The sequence below is a fragment of the Panthera uncia genome (genome assembly GCF_023721935.1).
Source record: "Panthera uncia isolate 11264 chromosome B2 unlocalized genomic scaffold, Puncia_PCG_1.0 HiC_scaffold_24, whole genome shotgun sequence".
Classification (NCBI taxonomy): Eukaryota; Metazoa; Chordata; class Mammalia; order Carnivora; family Felidae; genus Panthera; species Panthera uncia.
Window position 1 is genome coordinate 115,947,181 of NW_026057580.1, and position 17,990 is coordinate 115,965,170.

A 17,990-nucleotide genomic window follows, 5' to 3' on the forward strand; every position below is an offset into this window, starting at 1 on the left:
ATGAAAAGCAAAATTTGCATCCCTACTGACTAGGTCATGTTAAATGCTTAATACTTTGGCACGTACTTATGTTAATAATTATAAAAATCTAAACAGAACGGCCAATTTTCTAGAAAAGTGAGTTGACAAGTAATTGAAAAATCTGAACAGAAACAGAATAATAGGGCTCCTGGGTGGCTCAGTCAGTTAAGAATCTGACTCTTGGTTTCGGCTCAGGTCATGATCTCACAGTTCGTGAGACTGAGGCCTGTGTCGGGCTCTGAGTGGATAGTGCGGAGCCTGCTTGGGATTCTCTCTCTCTCTCTCTCTGCCCCTGTCACTCTCCCTGTTTCTCTCAAAATAAACAAACATTAAAAAAAAGAAGAAACAGAATAATACAGACAATTGAAAAATTATCAAAGCATTATCCCCATAAAAGGCATCAGGCCCAAGTGATTTCAAACATGAATCACTTAAGAATCTTCAACAAATAAATTTCCACCCTATGTTCAGAAAGAACGCAAGTTTTTCGGTTATTTTCGAAGCCCTGCTATGACACTGATACTGAAAATTGACAAAGATACTATAAAAAAGCAGATCGCAGACCAATTTACCTTGGAACCCAGAGAAAACTCATAAACAAAAGTTTTAGTAAATCAGACTTAGGAATTAACATATTATAATATTTAAAAACTATTCAGAACTGTTCAGTGTCATAAACTCTAATATTTCATAATAGCAATAAAACAAAGGAAGAGAGGATGCAATTATCTTCATGTCGCCAAAAAGGCACGTGAAGCCCTTCGGCCATCCTTCACGATAAAAACTTTCGTCAAGTGAAACCGAAGACTGGATCCACACGCACGTGGGTGTATGTGTACGTCTATCCCCATATCCTAAGCCCCTACGATGTCCGGCTTTGACAACCAACGGGGCCACACCCGGTGGACCCACAGCGCTATGGGAACCTGGGACGCTTGCCTTAAGGGGCTCACACACAGACTCACTTGCCTCAGGGACCAGCGCACAAGCACCAGTTGGAGAAGCTCCTAGAATGTACCTGAAGGAGATTCGTTTGCTAATTTTAAAGTGCCTGCCAGATGGGCAGGAGCCCTGGGACACACAAAAGCGCTGGTATGCAGTCCACGCAGGGGGTCCTCCTTGATCACCTGGCTCTGGTGGCCGGGGCGGGGGCGGGGGGCTCGCATCACTGGGGCCTACAGGACTGCGACAATCCAGGCTACCCCTCGCCCCATCCCCCCAGGGCACGACGCCGACAACAGACTGAAACACACCCCTCCTTCCTGTGAAAAAGGCCTGTGGACTTGTCACGGAGCTTCGACCTGAGGAGCCGTCGCGGGCTTGCCCACCTGGAGACCCCAGAGGAGCATCAGGGGCGGTTGGTCGAGGACGCCATCTTCGTGCTCTCCTCGGCCCTGTCACAGCTCGCCAGTACCTCTCAGAAAGGAGCTCGTACGCTCGTCTGGAGCCCCAAGTTTTACAAATGTCCCCCAGGTCAGCCGCCCTGGAGGCCAGCTCCACAGCCGAGGCCCACGTACGGTCGTACGTACATCTGCATCCTCTAAAAGCTGCTGCCTGACATTCTCCTTCTCGTCAGCCAGGAACGAGGCGCTGACACATCCTTCCGCGTGTAGCACTGTTAGGTCTTAGCACACCCTTCACCAGGGGGCCTAACAAGAATACATCCGGCTGCTGAGATGACCGCAAAGGTGTGAAAGACCATCAGGCGCCAGGGGAAGCTGAACGATGAGGCCTGCACAAGGTGCCCCTGCAATGCCAGGGGGAGACAGCTGTCTCACCTCGTACAGAGAAACAACACAGAGACGGGCACCTGGGGTGGGGGGCTCTGTGGGTTGAGCGTCCCACTTCGGCTCAGCTCATGGTCTCACGGTCTGTGAGTCTGAGCCCCGCATGGGGCTCTGTGCTGACGGCTCGGAGCCCGGAGCCTGCTTCGGATTCGGTGTCTCCCTCTCTCTCTGCCCCTCCCCCGCTCATGCTCTGTCTGTCTCTCTCTCTCTCAAAAATAAACATTTTTAAAAAAGGAAACAAACACAAAGAGTTGAGCAAAATTAAGAAAATAGAGAATATGTTCCAAACAAAGGAACAAGATAAACATCAGAAAAAGAAACTAATGAAATGGAGATCGGTAACTTAGATAGAACTCAAGAACGGTCATAAAGATGCTCGCCCAACACGGGGAAGAGACCAACACAGTGAGAACGGACAACACACTCAATGATGAAAAGCTGAGAGCTTTTCCTCTAAGATCAGGAATAAGACAAGGATGCCACTCTCACCGTTTTTGTTCAACAGAGTATTAGCACTTCTAGCCAAAATAGTGATGTAAGAGAAAGAAAAGCCATCCACATTCGATAGAAACAAGTAAAACTGACGTGATTTTATAGAGAGAAAACCCTAAAGACTCCGCAGGCGCGCGCGCGCGCGCACACACACACACACACACACACACAAACCTTTTAGAACTAATGAACAACTTCAGTAAAATTGCAGGGTATAAAATGAACATACAGAAATCTGCTGCATTTCTATATACTAACCAACTATTAGAAACAGAAATTAAGAAAACAATCCCATTTACAATCGCATCAAAAGAATAAAATACCGAGGAACAAATTTCATCAAGGAAAGGAGAGACCTGTATGCTGGAAATTGTAAGACGCTGATGGAAAAAGTTGAAGACACAAATAATTGGAAAGATACTCCATGCTCATGGATTGGAGGAACTAATATTGTTAAAATGACTGTATTACCCAAAACATCTACAGATTCAATGTAATCCCTATCAAAATCCCAATGGAATTTTTCACAGAACTAGAACAAAGAATCCTAAAATTCCACACACAATACTTCAAACAGCCAAAGCAATCTTGAGAAAGAACCAATCTGGAAGTATCACGGTCCCTGATTTCAAACGATATTACAAAGCTATAATAATCAAAACAGTATGGTTCTGGCATAAAAACAAAATAGAGAGTCCACACAGATGGTCAATTTGTGACAAAGAAGGCAAGAATGTAAATGGGGAAAGGGTCGTCTCTTCAATAAAGGGTGTCAGGAAAACTAGACAGCCAGAATGCAAAGGAATGAAACTGGTCTCGTATTTTGTAACACATGAAAAAACTGACTCACAATGGATTAGAGACTTGAATGGGAGACCTGAAACCATAAAATTACAAGAACAAAAATACAGGCAGTAAGTTCTTTGACCCTGGTCTTGGCAATGTTTTTTTTTTTTCTGGTTTGTTTTTTGTTTCCTTTTGTTGTTTTTGGATCTGATTCCAAAAGCAACGGCAACAAAAGGAAAAGTAAGTGGGAACACACAAACAAGAAATCTTTTGCACAGCAAAGGAAACCATCAACAAAATGAAGAGGAAATCTATTGAATGGGAGAAAATATTTACAAATCATATATCCAGTAAGGGACGAATACCCAAAATATATAAAAAATGCATACAACTAAACAGCAAAACACAACAATCCAATTAATAAATGGACAGAGGATTTGAACAGATATTTTTCCAAAAAAGACATCGGATGGTCAACAGGTATGTGAAAAAGATGCTTAATTAACATCATGAATCGTCACGAAAATGCAAACCAAAACCTCTATGACGTATTACCTAACACTCTTGAAATCAAGAGTCAGAAGCTCAACTGACTGAGCCGCCCAGGTGCCCGAATTATGCCTCATTTAAAAAAAACATACAATTTGCGGTAGCGGGTGATTCATTTGGTTGAGCGTCCAACTCTTGATTTCACTTCAGGTCACGATCACACGGTTCACGAGATACAGCCCCAGGCTGACAGCACAGAGTCTGCTTGGGTTTCTCTCTCTCCCCTTCCTCACTTGTGCACAGGTGTCTCTCAAAATATATAAACATTAAAAAAACCCCACAATTAGGTAATAGAAAGAAGAGAGTGCATATAGTTGATAAGGCAAATTTTACTGTTCAGTGTGCTATTGAATATGTCGGAAAACCAAGAAAATCAACTGAAAAACAATCACAGGTTGTGAGAAAGGCTTCTTCTGTTTTAAGATCAGTGATTCTGAACATAACGTTCACGTTTTCATTCTCCCCAAATAGAGGCTTTCAGTTTGAACTGGTACTCTTATGTGCTGAAATCAGAAATCCTAGACCTGTTTGGGGAACATTTATGAACTCCAAACATCTGAAGGTCATTCTAAAAGCCACCTGCCTCTCTCACTCATGCCCGCGCGTGTGCGCGTGCACACACACGCGCACACGCACACAGCTTTACTCGTAAGTGGAAAGCAACTTCTTGATAACAAGAGTGGATTTAAGATTCAGTGAAAACAAGGCACACTGTTGGACAGAAGCAGGGAGAGTAACAAATTTTCCTCGGGGTGTAAGCTCCCATATCTCATCGTTAGGTATGTTGGTTGTAGGACCCCAGCAGATACTACGTAACTACGTAAGGACTTTTCCTCGTATTCCTAATTTGCTAGGAGTTTGCATCTACTGGGTGTTGAGTATTATAAAGTTTTTGTAATCCATTCTGAAAATAATGTAATTTTTCTCCCTTTACTCAATTAGAATCGGGAACTCCGTTAATTTATTACTTAACGTCGAACTGCTCTTGCGTTCCTGGGGTGAATGCTTCTTAGCTGATGTCACCTTTCCTCCTGGGTTTGCGGTTTATCACTGATTTCGGATGTTTGCGTCTATATTCTGCTCAATGGCTTTCCTTTTTTCCACCGTTGGGGAATATGAGCGTTAGGCCAAAAAGTCAAGGAACAGCCAGTGTCGGTGAGAATGTGGAGAAGCCGGAACCCGGGTGCACTGCTGACGGGAACAGAACCTGGTGCAACTGCACGGAAAACAGCCTAGCAGCTCCTCCGGAAGTGAAACACACAACCCCCGCGCGACCCGGCAGCGCCACTCCCTAAGTACGGACAACTGAAAACACGTATTCAAGTGAAGAAAGCTATACAGACGTTCAAAGCAGTACTTTTCCCATCAGCCAAAATGTGGCAACAATCCAAACGTTTATCAGCTGACGATGGGCAAAGAACGTGCACGTCTATCCACATAACAGAGTATTATTCAGCCACAGAAATGAGTGAAGTGCTGATATTTGCTACAGCACGGGAGGACTTGAACACGGTACGCTAAGGGAAAAAAGCCAGGCACAAAACCCACATATTACATGATCTCTTTTATGGGAGATGTCTAGAACAGGTAAATCCACACAAAAAGAATTAGGTTAGTGGTTGCTTAGGATGGGGGCGGGGGTGGGCAGGAAGGAGAATGGGGGCCTCAATAGATGATGGCTAACATGACACGGAGTGTCTTTTTTAAGTAATGAAAATGTTCTAAATGGACTGGTGATGGCTTCACGTATCTTTGAATATGCTAAAAACCGCTGAACTGACCACTCGAAACGGATGAATAGTGTGGCATGTGAATTATATCTCAACAAAAACGGTCTTAAAAAAGATAAATACTACAAGAACCAGTCAACAAGTATCTTCCCTAGTCAAGCTATGTTAATCCATATATTTATATTTCTATATTCTTAATATTTTTCACTCCATAGAAGTCTACTTCCTGTGGCTTTCAGCTCCAAGTGCCCACTAGTCTTCCAGAAGAGAGGAACACGTAAGACTAAAACTAAACAGAACGAACCTCAAGTGGTTGGGAATCCCCACTACGGTCGACATGCACAAGGTCTTTTGGAGAATATAGGAAGGCACCGAATGTTTTTCAAAGTTTAGCTCGCCACTAAATAATGAAAAGCTCAGACATTTTCCCAAAAGTTATTGAAACCCCCTCACAATGAACAAAAGTCACAAAGAAATCAAAGCAACACCTGGAGATCACTAAGTGCCGTCCTTCCATCATGACTTTAATAAGACAGCTTATGCCTCTAAATAATGCATTAAAACGTTCCCCCATATATTAGGACATGAATCATTTTCGAACAAAAACCAACCTACCATTATGTGTTCAAGTAGAGAGTCTATTGCGACTATGTTATCAAAATATGTCCTGAAAAAAAAGGAACAGAAAACTGGTAATTACTCTAAATAGGAACACAGAACATCTTAAACTTTGCATACATTTCCCAGTTTTGTCTACATTTAAGTAAAAAACGTAAATAGACATGTTGTTTGATTTTTGTCCTTTTGTGGAAACAACCAATAACAAGTTACTTTAGAGATAAATGAAACCTTATCAGTAACTTTGGTATGGAGTATCTAATTTTGGAGAGTATTTTATTGGTAAGTACCTATTTTGAGAGCAAGTTTGTAGCATTTAAGTAAAACTATGAAGGGATAAAATTGCCCACCATTTTTAATATTTTCATGAATAACTTTGATCTGAAATAAAAATGTTCAAATTTGCTTAATCTCATTAATACAGTTAAAATGTAAATTAGCACTGAAAACCTGGAAAGTTAAAACACAGTTGCACTGTACCGAGAAAGCCATGTAACTCATTTGAGAAGAAATGTCAGAATACAAGAAATAATGACGACCTGATCATTTTACACGAGTAACTTGTGTTCATTACTACAAACAGCAGGTAAATACTTAGGAGATACGTGGCAGCTACATTGAAATGTCAACCTGATAAACGAGGAATGAGTAGGCATGTATTCTAGGGGATATTTTAACATAGGATCTACTGGTTCCTGGGAACTTAGCAAGGGACTCAGAATTAAGATAACTGAATAGTGATAAACAATGCCTTTCGCTTAAAAGACAAATTACCCAGCTTGGAGCCACTGAGACGCTGGTAATGTAATGTACCACAAGCAAGGGGGGAAGGTCCAGTGGGTTTCCCCGAGGGAAGAGATTTACAGGGATCGAATCGGGCTGTGGAAGCCTTGCAAGGTGTTCAATTCCACTAGCAAAGGAAGGTGAGTGGCTTCCCTTCCTGTGCGCTTGGGTGGCCAAGTCATGTGTCCCAGAAGTACTGTTTGGTTCTGTCTCGGGGACACAGGGGCCTGGCGATCAAAGGAAAGCACCCTCATCCCCATGCTTCTCTAATTGCGTATTTCAAAACAGCATGTAACACAAAGCAGCACCTTCAGACTAATGAGTGCTGGGGTCCCAACAGTCCTTGACGACGAAGGTATTAAGTGCCACCAAAGTGGCCCGTGAGGGAGAACGCGGTCCCGGCCGCTGCCGGTGGCCGTGGAACAGCAGGTACGTTATTCCTCCGTTAACTTGCCAGAGGACGTGGCCCTGAAGTGACCACCTCCTGGGCCATTATTTCAGATTTCGGCCATTCAGTAGATGGCTCAGATCTACAGACAACCCCGCTGGGAGCAGGGGAACCGATATGAACCGACGTTGCGGTGAACGTCTCTACCTGCTTCCGCCCCCGCCCAAGGAAGCTTTTCCAGGGAAAACTTCAGGGAAATGGAACATTTTCTCTGAAGTGGTATTGGAACTCCCATACATGGGAAAATTAAAATAATAGTAATATTGCCGATACGGGGGCGCCTGGGTGGCTCAGTCGGCGAAGCGTCCGACTCTCGGTTTCGGCTCAGGTCGTGATCTCATGGTTCGTGAGTTCCACCCCCACGCTGGCTCTGTGCTGACAGCGTGGAGCCTGCTTGGGATTCTCTGTCTCTCCTTCTCTCTCTTTCTCTGCCCCTCCCTGCTCACTTTCTCTCTCAAAACAAATAAATAAACTTAAAAAAGATATTGCTCATCTGGTTTAATTTACTGACATTTTCAGAAAATGCCAGAGAGGGTTTTTGGAAAATAATAAACTAGAACATTTCCTCTTCTACTGCTCTCGGCTTTCTCCTCCAAAAACAGAAATACTTAGTACCTTTAACATGCGCTAGTGAGTCTAATTAGAAGATATGCACCAAACTGCAAATAAGTATTATCGCATATACGTCTGCAATCCTTCACTTGTAAAGTGACCACGGGTGCGAACGTAACTTCACGGTCCGGGACGGGAACCTTTCTTACCAGACTACTGACTGCAGAATACACAGTACCTATTGCCGTCGGAGCCTGCACTGAGGGTAAACCCCTGATCCGGAAGAACTACGTCACCCCTAGAAACCAACACTTACTTGGATACGTCAAGGAGGAAGTCATTCAATTCGGTCTGCTTGGCAAGGCCTCTGCACACCTGCCAAAGAGAATGATGACTATTAATTGTAAGAGAGTTCCCCTTACGAAAAGGAACAATTCCAGGATACTATTTTCCCTCACTGTATTTTGAAAGGTGTGACGCGATCACTTTTTATAACATGGTAATACTATCAATGGCAAGTTGAGACTTGAGATACTTCAATCCCAAGTATCTATGGAAGGCTTACGTGTGCTAAGCTCTGTTTTACGCGCTTTATTATCTCAATCAGCACAGAACACCATGGACTGGGGATTTGCTTTCCTCATCGAAGCAAGAAGTCGTGCAGAACCACGCTCCCGCTCCAGAGTCACTGAGGGACGGGGCCAGCATTCAGACCCAGGCGATCAACCTCCACGGTTGCTCTTTAAAACTACTTCCCACTTTACACGACTGACACGTGGGCACGCATCCCACTTTACGCGAGACGGTCAGGCCCGAGAGGTCCTTGCTCCCCACGCTATCACTCTGTAACTGTGTGCTTTTTCTCCTCCTATCCCACAATCTGAGTTTGCTGCAACAGATTTTTCCACAACAAAGAGAGGTGGAAGGTACAAGGGGGGAATTGTTTCGCTGCTGTGTCCCCGAATTCTGAGGTTGAGTTACTGAGAGACTCAATAAAGTCTGTGGTCTTTCCAATTAGAGCGTATTTTCAAGAGAAGCCAGTATCTGAAATTGGACATCAAAGTTTCCATATACCATTTAGTTCAGAGGATGCCTTAATTTAGGAAATGGGACTCATGATAATATCAATGTTACTGCCAGCAGGAGGCCGTCAGTGGAAAGCAAATACTGTGACAGAGCCCACACCATTTACTGTACAAACGATTTATAGTTATACATAAATACACGGCAGTAATTGCAAGATGTTAAAGGCAGGGAGTAAGTAAATATAAGTGAGTAGACACAACAGTTGAGAAATAACAAAACACCTAATATCCAAAAATGACACACTAGGGTCACTTAGTAAGCCCCACCCCACCCCCCAGTGGGGCACCGGAGCCCCCGGGAAAACACCCCCGGGACACACCTGCACCTGATGGATGGCTACTGAAGCCCAGGCAAGATTTGCTGTCGCGACCTACAAAGAAAGGGATGACACACGTTTTGATTAGTCACATGCAGAGACCCCAACACAGCGCCTCCAGCATAACCGCGTATGAGTCATTTCCTGAGCCCACTGAGTATCTGAATATTTTGCCAAACGCAGAGCATCGAATATGTAGAAGGTTTCTCTTTCGTATTTCCTGCTCCTTTATAATGGAGCCTAACGCTCTCTCGAGCCTCTTAACTTGGGATAAAAAAGCAAGACAAAGGCCTGAGAGCGCTAGCCTCCGACGATTTTCGCAGAAAATGATTACTTCCCAGTTGAACAAAAACACTATTAAAATGGCCTCGGTGACCAGCATAAAACGATGAAGTATTTGCAACCTCCTGCTGACAAGTTCTCAAATTCCTGGCCCTGCCGCTTCTTTTATTGTTCGTTCGCTTCCCCAACATTTGCTGGGTGCCTAGTAGGTACCGGGCACTCCTCTAGATGCCGGGGACCCGGCCACCAGCAGCGACACCGCAACAGCTCACGGCGGACCGTGGGAGAGAGAAAGACGAGGAGGAGAGCCAGTGAGGCGCACGGCGCGCCAGCTGCTGACAAGGGGCCAGAGAGAAGAGGAGGCACCAGAGGGAGAGGAAATGCTGGGGGAGCCGCCCGAGCCCACATGCAGTGCTCAGGGAAGGCCTCCTCCGCGAGAGGGCAGCACGTGGGGACAACTCCTGAGGGAGGCGGCTGGGTCGGGACAAGGAGGACACGCAGAGCCCAGGCCGAGGGACAGCACGTGCGCGGGCTCTGAGCCGGAGCGGGTCAGCCTTGCTCGAGGGTCCAGTGTGGCTGGGGGAGGGGGGAGCGGGAGGTGGGGGTCATCCCGCTAAGTGGACAAGGCCCCTGAGGGCGCATATGCACCCTGGGAGTGACACACACATCCCGGCAGTAACTGATTTTAGGGTCAATGAGCCAATTCTGATCCCAGGAATACTTCACGGAGCCCACTGGTTCCCAAATGTATTTGGTGCTGGAGCCTTTACTCAGGATACGCTCTAGGGAGAGGTCGTTTTTAAGAAAACTTCATAAAGACAACCAGAAAGTGAAAATTCTACAAAGTCACCCTGCTACTTTATTTAGTTCATAATACGGCATACTTCAATTTGTCTTGTTAGAATGGATTCCTACTAAAATAAATTACTGGATTTCTTTTTTTATGAACGCGTAGGTATTATTTTTGAGAAAGAGAAACTGCCCATGCATATGACCTTGACTGGGGGGGGGGCAGAGAGAGAGGGGGACAGAGGATCCCAAGCAGGCTCTGAGCTGTCAGCACAGAGCCCAAAGGCGGGGCTCGAGCTCACGAACGACGAGATCGTGACCTGAGCTGAAGCTGGACACTTAGCCGACTGAGCCACCCAGGCGCCCCTAGATTACTATACGTCTAATTGAATCAGTTTTCCCTCTAAATAAGTACAAAAGAAAAAGCTTTTAAAAACCATCAAAACGTTGTTAAGCAACGTGTGGTTTGCGCTATTCACTCATCTATTAACTGAACAATATTAATGAGTAGCCTCAGTGGGCTAGCCTCACCTCCTGATGACTCATACAGAAGGCTTCTTTGCCCCAGTGCCGATACAGCTCAAGGATGCCAATCAAATCACCGATTGCAGTGACAATTGGTAAACAAAGAACAGACTGTATACGAGTCCCAGACTCCAGGCCAGTACCTCTTGGAAATCGTTCATCCTGAAAAATAAAGGGAGAAAAGATACAAATTCAGTTTCGGTAAAAGATGGAATTGTCACATTATGATTCTTATTTGTCAGAAATCGCCTAATACTTGGAATAAAACACAGCTAGTCTCTTTAAAAGGAAAACCAAATGACAATGGACACTATAAACTGTATTTGAGAAAACGCTTATCTTAGGGGGCACATGCAGCCCGATGTTTACGGCAGCACTATCGACAACAGCCAAACTACGGAAAGAGCCCAAATGTTCATCGACTAACAAACGGATCAAGAAGACGTGGTGCATGAATACAAGGGAATACTACTCAACCACCAAAGAGAATGAAATCGTGCCATTTGCAACGACGTGGATGGAACCAGGGTGTATTATGCTACGCGAAATGCCTCAGAGACAAATACCATACAATTTCACTCATATGCGGAATTTAAGAAACAGAACAGGTGAATACATGGGAATGGGGGAAAAAAGAGACAGGGACTGGATTTAAGACATTTTTAAATACAGAGAACAGACTGAGGGTTGTTGGAGGGCGGTGGGTGGGGGATGGGCTAGAAGGGTGAGGGGCATTAAGGACACTTGTTGAGATGAGCACGGGGTGTCATATGTGAGTGATGAAATCAATGAAGTCTACTTCTGAAACCAATTACTATACTATATGTTAGCTAACTAGAATTTAAATAATAATTTGGGGAAAAAAAGTTTATCTTTAGTAACCTGGCACCTATGCACAGATACTGCTTTAATGTTTCTTTATCCCTGTGGAGTAGAATTTACTTAATTAATGAATATATATTAATTTCATGCCATAAGAAAAGGAATTATGCTGGCTAACACGTATTTATCCGTCACCGTCTATGTTCCGTAACTTTTCCGGGGCCTTTACCGGTATAATGTCACGAGTGAAAATGACTCCACATGTAAATACCACAAGAAGGAAACTTTATTGTTTCTCTTCTTTTTTTCAGGTTAGAATAATGTCAAAGTGTGTGGGTTTTTCAAAAAGTTTTTAATGTTTTATTTATTTTTGAGAGAGAGACAGAGAGCAGGAGAGGGGCAGAGAGAGGGAGACACAAGGTTGGAAGCAGGCTCCAGACTCTGAGCTGTCAGCACAAGAGCCTGACGCGGGGCTCAAACTCACAAACTGTGAGATTATGAGCCGAGCAGAAGTCGGATGCTTAACCAAGTGAACCGCAAATAACGTCAAAGTGTACGTTAACGATGATCTTTCTGATTGAATATTAAGTATTCAAATCATCTAATAATTATCAATTACTTATAAAGAATGAAATTGGTCCTTTGACTTTAATAACTTTCTGGCTTAACAAATCACTCAAAGGAATACAGGGAAATCAAATGAATTAATCCCCAAACACTAATTCTCCTTATTGAATTTCTGCTGTTCTGTAGGAAGCTTTTCATAAATCAACAGCACAGATCAGTATTGCTGATTTATAGGTCTTTTGAAAGCTTGAATATACACCAGGGCATGTTCAAGGGACAACCTATATGGTATCTTAACACTTTCCAAAACTGCAGTGTATTTGAGATGGGACATCGTGTGAGTTTACGGTGCAAACATGCTGATTTGGCGTATCCATATGTTGTAATATGACCGCCATTGTAGTAGTTTGCATTTCTATCTCGTCACGTGATTAGCCTACAACTAGATCTAGTCTTTCAGTGACCTTCATCATCTACATCCGCATCTATACAGATAACTGGAGGCAAAACCGCAATTAAAACCCAGGTCTCTCGACTCTAAGTTAGCACTTTCCAGAGCAATTTCCTTACACCTGTTTGCCTACCTGTCCATTTCAGCCTAAACTCAGGGAGTGACTCTTCATCACGAGGCTCACCTATCGCGTGGGAGACTGCACTAAGGGCTCCGTTTCGTCACGCTCCCTACGTCCGTGTCCTTCGTCAGTACCCTCCAGTATTGAGTCCGGGTTTGCTTACGTGACTCACTTGAACCAACGCGAGGGTGGGAAATGCGATACCAGCAGAGGCTTGAAAACTCACTTGCATGTTCCAAGTCTTCTCTGGAAGCCTTGCCACCATCGTTGAGAACATTCCAGGCTGGCCTTACTTAGGGGTGGGGTGGGGTGGGGAGCTGGGGAGGTGTGGGAGTGACAAACACAGAGAACTGAGGCCATCTAAGGCCAGCCAGTTGACGTCAGTTGACGGCCAGTTGATGTCAGATGCACAAGCAAGCCCAGCTGAAGGTGGCCCAATCCAGGGCTCAGGAGAAGTGACAAGTGGCTGTTGGGTGACAGCATTGATACTCGGGCAGCACAGCCCTCAGCACCAGCTGACTCATTCGTGTGCATCTTGCTACGACATGAAACTCAAAACAGTAATCATCCAGGGGCGCCTGGGGGGCTCGGTCAGTGAGACGATGGCTCAGGTCACGATCCCACGGTGCACGGGATGGAGCCCCGGGTCATGCTCTGCACTGACAGCAGGGAGCCTCCTCGGGATTCTCTCCCTCCCTCTCTCTGACCCTTCCTTGCTCGTGCTCTCTCTCTCTCAAAATAAATAAATAACCAAAAAACAAACAAAACAAAACAAAACCCCCATAGCAATCATTTAGTTTACATGAATATAAACCTACAATTTATGTTCAAATGTACTGGTATGGACTGAAATAAGAGCTAAAAGTAGCCCTCGGTGGGTATCGTAAGATAGGATTTTCTGAGGACAAAAGTTCATTTACAAACAAATTCATTTATTGATCTGTATCTTGCTCTAATGCGTTTATAAAACGGCTTGAATCGTAACAGCAAAATGATATGCCACCTGCATGAAATAAATATTTCAGGTTACGAATGTCACAAAAAGCAAAAAGCCATTTACCCCAAGGATGTCTTCCACGAGCAACGTTTTTCTGGATTTGGCCACGTAGGCAGAGATGGTGGTGCCCTGGGCGATGGGCCCGGCAGGGATGAGCCGGGGTTTCCCTTCTTTGATTCCGGGGGGGGTGAACACACACAGACTCTAGAAGAAGGAAAGAACACGTCTTACGGATTTTACAGACCTCCCTGTACTTCTGCACTAACAGACAGACTCCTAGGTATTACTTATCACTCATGAGGCATCTTTGAGCCAACGAAAACGAGGAAGATGCCTTGCAATGATCAAAGTGGGGTGTGTGAGGTGAAATTCTCTCCGGTATTCCCAATGGGACACAAAACACAGGCTTGATTGATGTAAGACTAAAATCAATGTCCAGGCACAGCAAACCTCGCAAAATGGCCTCTTATCTCGATATATGGAAAGTAATAAAATACAAAGTAAGTGGTCCTTGGGGTCCAGATATTGCCAAACGAGAAACAGAGAACATCGGGTCCAACCTGCCCCAGAGGCTGGCACACAGATCTGGAGACAGGATCAGTGACTACAAGTCAAGTTGTTCAGAACATTGTTTCTTCCTCTTTTTTTTTATGACTCAATCACTCCATTCTTTAAACTGGCCTGACTATAAAATGACAGATTCAAAATACTCTCGATAAACATTTTGCTCTCCTCTGTGCAAAAAATTATGGACAAATCTGGGTGCATCTTTCTCTTTCAAATGACCAGGTGGGAAGGTAAAGTCCTGAAGGTATCTTAAAATAAATGTTTTTTTTTTTTAATATGATCAGTTATTTTTACTAAATCCAGTACTTTGAATAAATTTCTACTAAGAATTGCTAACCAAAACAAATCCCCTAGAGATTGGGGGCAGTATTTTGACATCACTATATTACGATTATCTACTCAATTTGAAAAGTATTAAGGTTCAGTAAATTCTCCCAGCACTTTACTTTTATCTTAGACTGGACTGCTGTAAGTTAAAGCCTGAAGACCTGTGAAGCAGTAAGATTAGACAATCCTCTTAAGCTATCCATGTTCCTATTAATACTTACTAAGCAAATTCTCGGTAAAGACATCGAATTGGATCTAAGTATACACGTATTAGATCAGTGGTCTTCAAGGCTTTGTAATGTCAGAGAATACTTTCTTCCCATAAAATCTTAACTTATAATCACAGGAGAGTAAACCCTATAAACTCGAGCTCCTTCAATCAGCCAGGAGTAGGGAGGAGGAAAGGAAAGCAAAGCACAGGTGCACCCCAGCTGCTTGAAATAAGTCATTACTTACAGATTAGAGGCGAAGTTCAAAATATTTTTATTCACGCCTATAGCTCTATCAGTTTGGACTGTGCCTAAGTAGTATTTGCTATTAAGTACAATGCCTGTGAAAAATATTTTTAAAATGATTCTTATTAAGGGATTAAGTTTAAAACGCTTATTACAAGTTATGCACTTTTAAAAGATTTTTAAGATTTAACTACACATAAGATGGTAAATGACAACTTCACCTTATTTTTAGAGGTTAGACTTCAGTGTCGCTATTTTTAAAGTTACTATAATTCTATTACCCACCAATATGCACATGGCATAGATGATGTAATCTGATTTCTTACCATCGCCACATGACAAGCCAGCGTGCCACCCTCTCTTAAGATTGAAAGAAGAGTAGAAAAAGTATTCAAGAATGGGAAGATGGGATAATTGCAAGAAAAAGGTGTAGAGGATATGCTGTATCTAGCTGGAAGAAAAATCAGAGTTAATGACGATTTTCTCAAACTATGAGAAAGTTAATCCTAAGAAAGCTGCTGAGAAACGTTCTCTTTCTTTACCAAAGACAGAAGGCAGGAAATGAACTTGAATTGAAGTGAGGGCTTGCAGAGCTCCTACAGGACTTCCCATGGCCATGACCGTGACAGAAGGTAAACTCTGGGGCAGGCTCACAGCAGTGGCTTGGGCTTTTTTTTTTTTTTTTTTTTAAATAGTCTTTGGCTTTGTTTGTGTTTGAAGATCTACAACAGACATGGTTTTTGGATGGCTTTGTGATATATGCCCTTCACGGCTAGATTTAATAATATCTTAAGTTATAATTAACCTTCAAAAGTCAATCATGAAAGAATAGCTTATACGTCCCTATATTACTAGGAGATCATGTATTTAATATCATAAAACGTTCACTGCCTCTACAGAGTTCATATATGGGGCACAAGCAACAGATAAGCAAACACCGTACCAAGGTTGTCTGGAAAGCTAGTCTATGTATTGGGCTTCCTGACAATAAAAGGTTTGGAAATCTTTCAATTACTTGATTGAATCTGAAAAACCTGTCAACAATAAATGATTACCAAAAAATTAAGTAGCTCTTTACTGTGGAAACTTTATCCTTGTTTTACCAATTACCTTCTGATTTTTGTTCATATTTACAGGATAGAAATGTTTCCAAATGGGAGCTGAGGACAAGTGCTAACAAGTATTGAATAAGTTGTCAGATGAAGGCCAAGGGCTCCAGCAGGAAGGGAGAATGAGGACCAGCCTGGGACTGACACCAGTTTCTGACGTGGTTTCACTTTCTCCCCTGTGCATTAGGGGCTTTCCTGTTCTTTTTTTGTTTCTGTGTTTTACTCCATACAATTTCCTGTGCAAAAGTTCCCTTCATAACATCCACTTCTGATTGAAGATCAGTCACTGGCTTGAATTATGTGTTCAGTAATGGGTTCTTTATGACCTTCGCAGTTGTACGGACTGATTGGCAGCTATTATCACAAACAGAAAAAGTCAGTAACAAACCTCTGAATTAGAGGCTGAATTTTACAGGTATTCAAGGGATGGGGAAGATCTATGAAACCTACCTTTATTTACCCTACAGAAATAAGCAAACGGACAGCTGTGTACTGAATAGTTACTCCCCAGTGGTTAAACTAACACCTCCACCAAATACTTGGGTCTGTTTCTGAATTCTCAACTCTGTGCCAGTAGACTGATCGGTCTACCATACTGTTTTAATTACGACAAGTTTGTAGCACATTTTGTGATCTGACAAGGCAAGTCTTGCTTTGGTTCTGAATGTTTCAAAGCATTCAGTTTATTTTATAAGATAGACTTTGCATTTTTCATTGGTAACGGGGGCTGCATTAATGCATTAACCAATAATGAGTGTAAGTTCTAGGGAAACTTACAAAGGAAATAGTAACTTTATTTAAAAAAATCATTATGATCTTTGGCATATGGGTTTGACTGGGATGTTCATATGATTAAGATTAAAAAATATTATATTATTTTTATAAGAGGGCGAAAGGAAACTTCTATCAAACATCACTATGCAATATTTTAGAATGTATTAAGACTACTTACGCATGTACTTATAATACATAATTTATCTATAAAACCCAATGTTGAACTGAGTCTCTAAAATTAATTCCTTCTCTAACACTGTATAAATCTACGAAAGCTTTGATCAGCACAAACATATTTTAGAGGCTAGAGATAAAAACAACTAAAAACAAGGAAAAATTCCAAAGTTTCAAACCAGAACCACCTCTACTCTTTCCAGAGAAGAAATCAACTGCAGTCAGAGCATGCAACTTGACAAATACTGCTTATTTCTAAGATGAGGTAATTTAAAGCCGCTAAGATTGGTAACAGTTGTCATGAGCAGTAGACTGGCTCAGTGAAGCAGTAAGGAAGCATTCAAATTATTAAAAAAAAAAAAAAGCAAATTTGGAGAAATCAATTTGATGGAAAATGAACACTAGAAAAGACTATCACGATTTAATAAAAAAAAAACTGATTTTTTGGTGAAATGGGAAAATCACTGACGTCAATTAGATACTTCCGGTGATAGACATTGTTCTCATCTTCCTTCCTATACGCAATTCAAAGATCACTTTATTCATGAAACTTCATTTCTTATGTTAAGGGTTCAACTCACAATCAGTTAAATTTTAGAAATACTTTTAAAAATATATCACTTAAGCTTACCCTTAAGTTGTTTTTCTCCCAAGACACTAGATGGCAGTGGTTAGTAAACGAATTTAGATCTATGCACGTGGGCGTGACCACCTGGCCCCAAATCCACCTGGAATTTTAAAGACAGAACTAACTCTGCAGGATTCTTTTTAGACTTTTTTTTTTAAGTTTGTTTGTTTCTTCTTCTTCTGAGAGAGAGAGACAGAGAGAGAGAGAGACAGAGAGAGACAGAGACAGAGAGAG

At 42.7% G+C, this 17,990-nt stretch overlaps 1 protein-coding gene across 8 annotated transcripts in view; it reads right to left on the minus strand.

Moving 5' to 3' along the window:
* PDE10A (phosphodiesterase 10A) overlaps positions 1–17,990 on the minus strand; it is a 595,277-nt gene that overhangs the window by 69,434 nt on the left and 507,853 nt on the right. For 6 of the 8 annotated variants that reach the window (XM_049654571.1, XM_049654575.1, XM_049654574.1 and 3 more), the window contains 5 exons: positions 13,786–13,926; positions 10,771–10,926; positions 9,172–9,222; positions 8,083–8,141; positions 5,981–6,032 (listed from right to left, as the gene is read on the minus strand). In XM_049654571.1, coding sequence (XP_049510528.1) covers positions 5,981–6,032; positions 8,083–8,141; positions 9,172–9,222; positions 10,771–10,926; positions 13,786–13,926 — 459 coding nt within the window. Of the gene's footprint in view, positions 1–5,976; positions 6,033–8,082; positions 8,142–9,171; positions 9,223–10,770; positions 10,927–13,785; positions 13,927–17,990 lie in introns of all 8 variants that reach the window. The other 2 variants (XM_049654573.1, XM_049654578.1) reach the window with 2 other exon arrangements.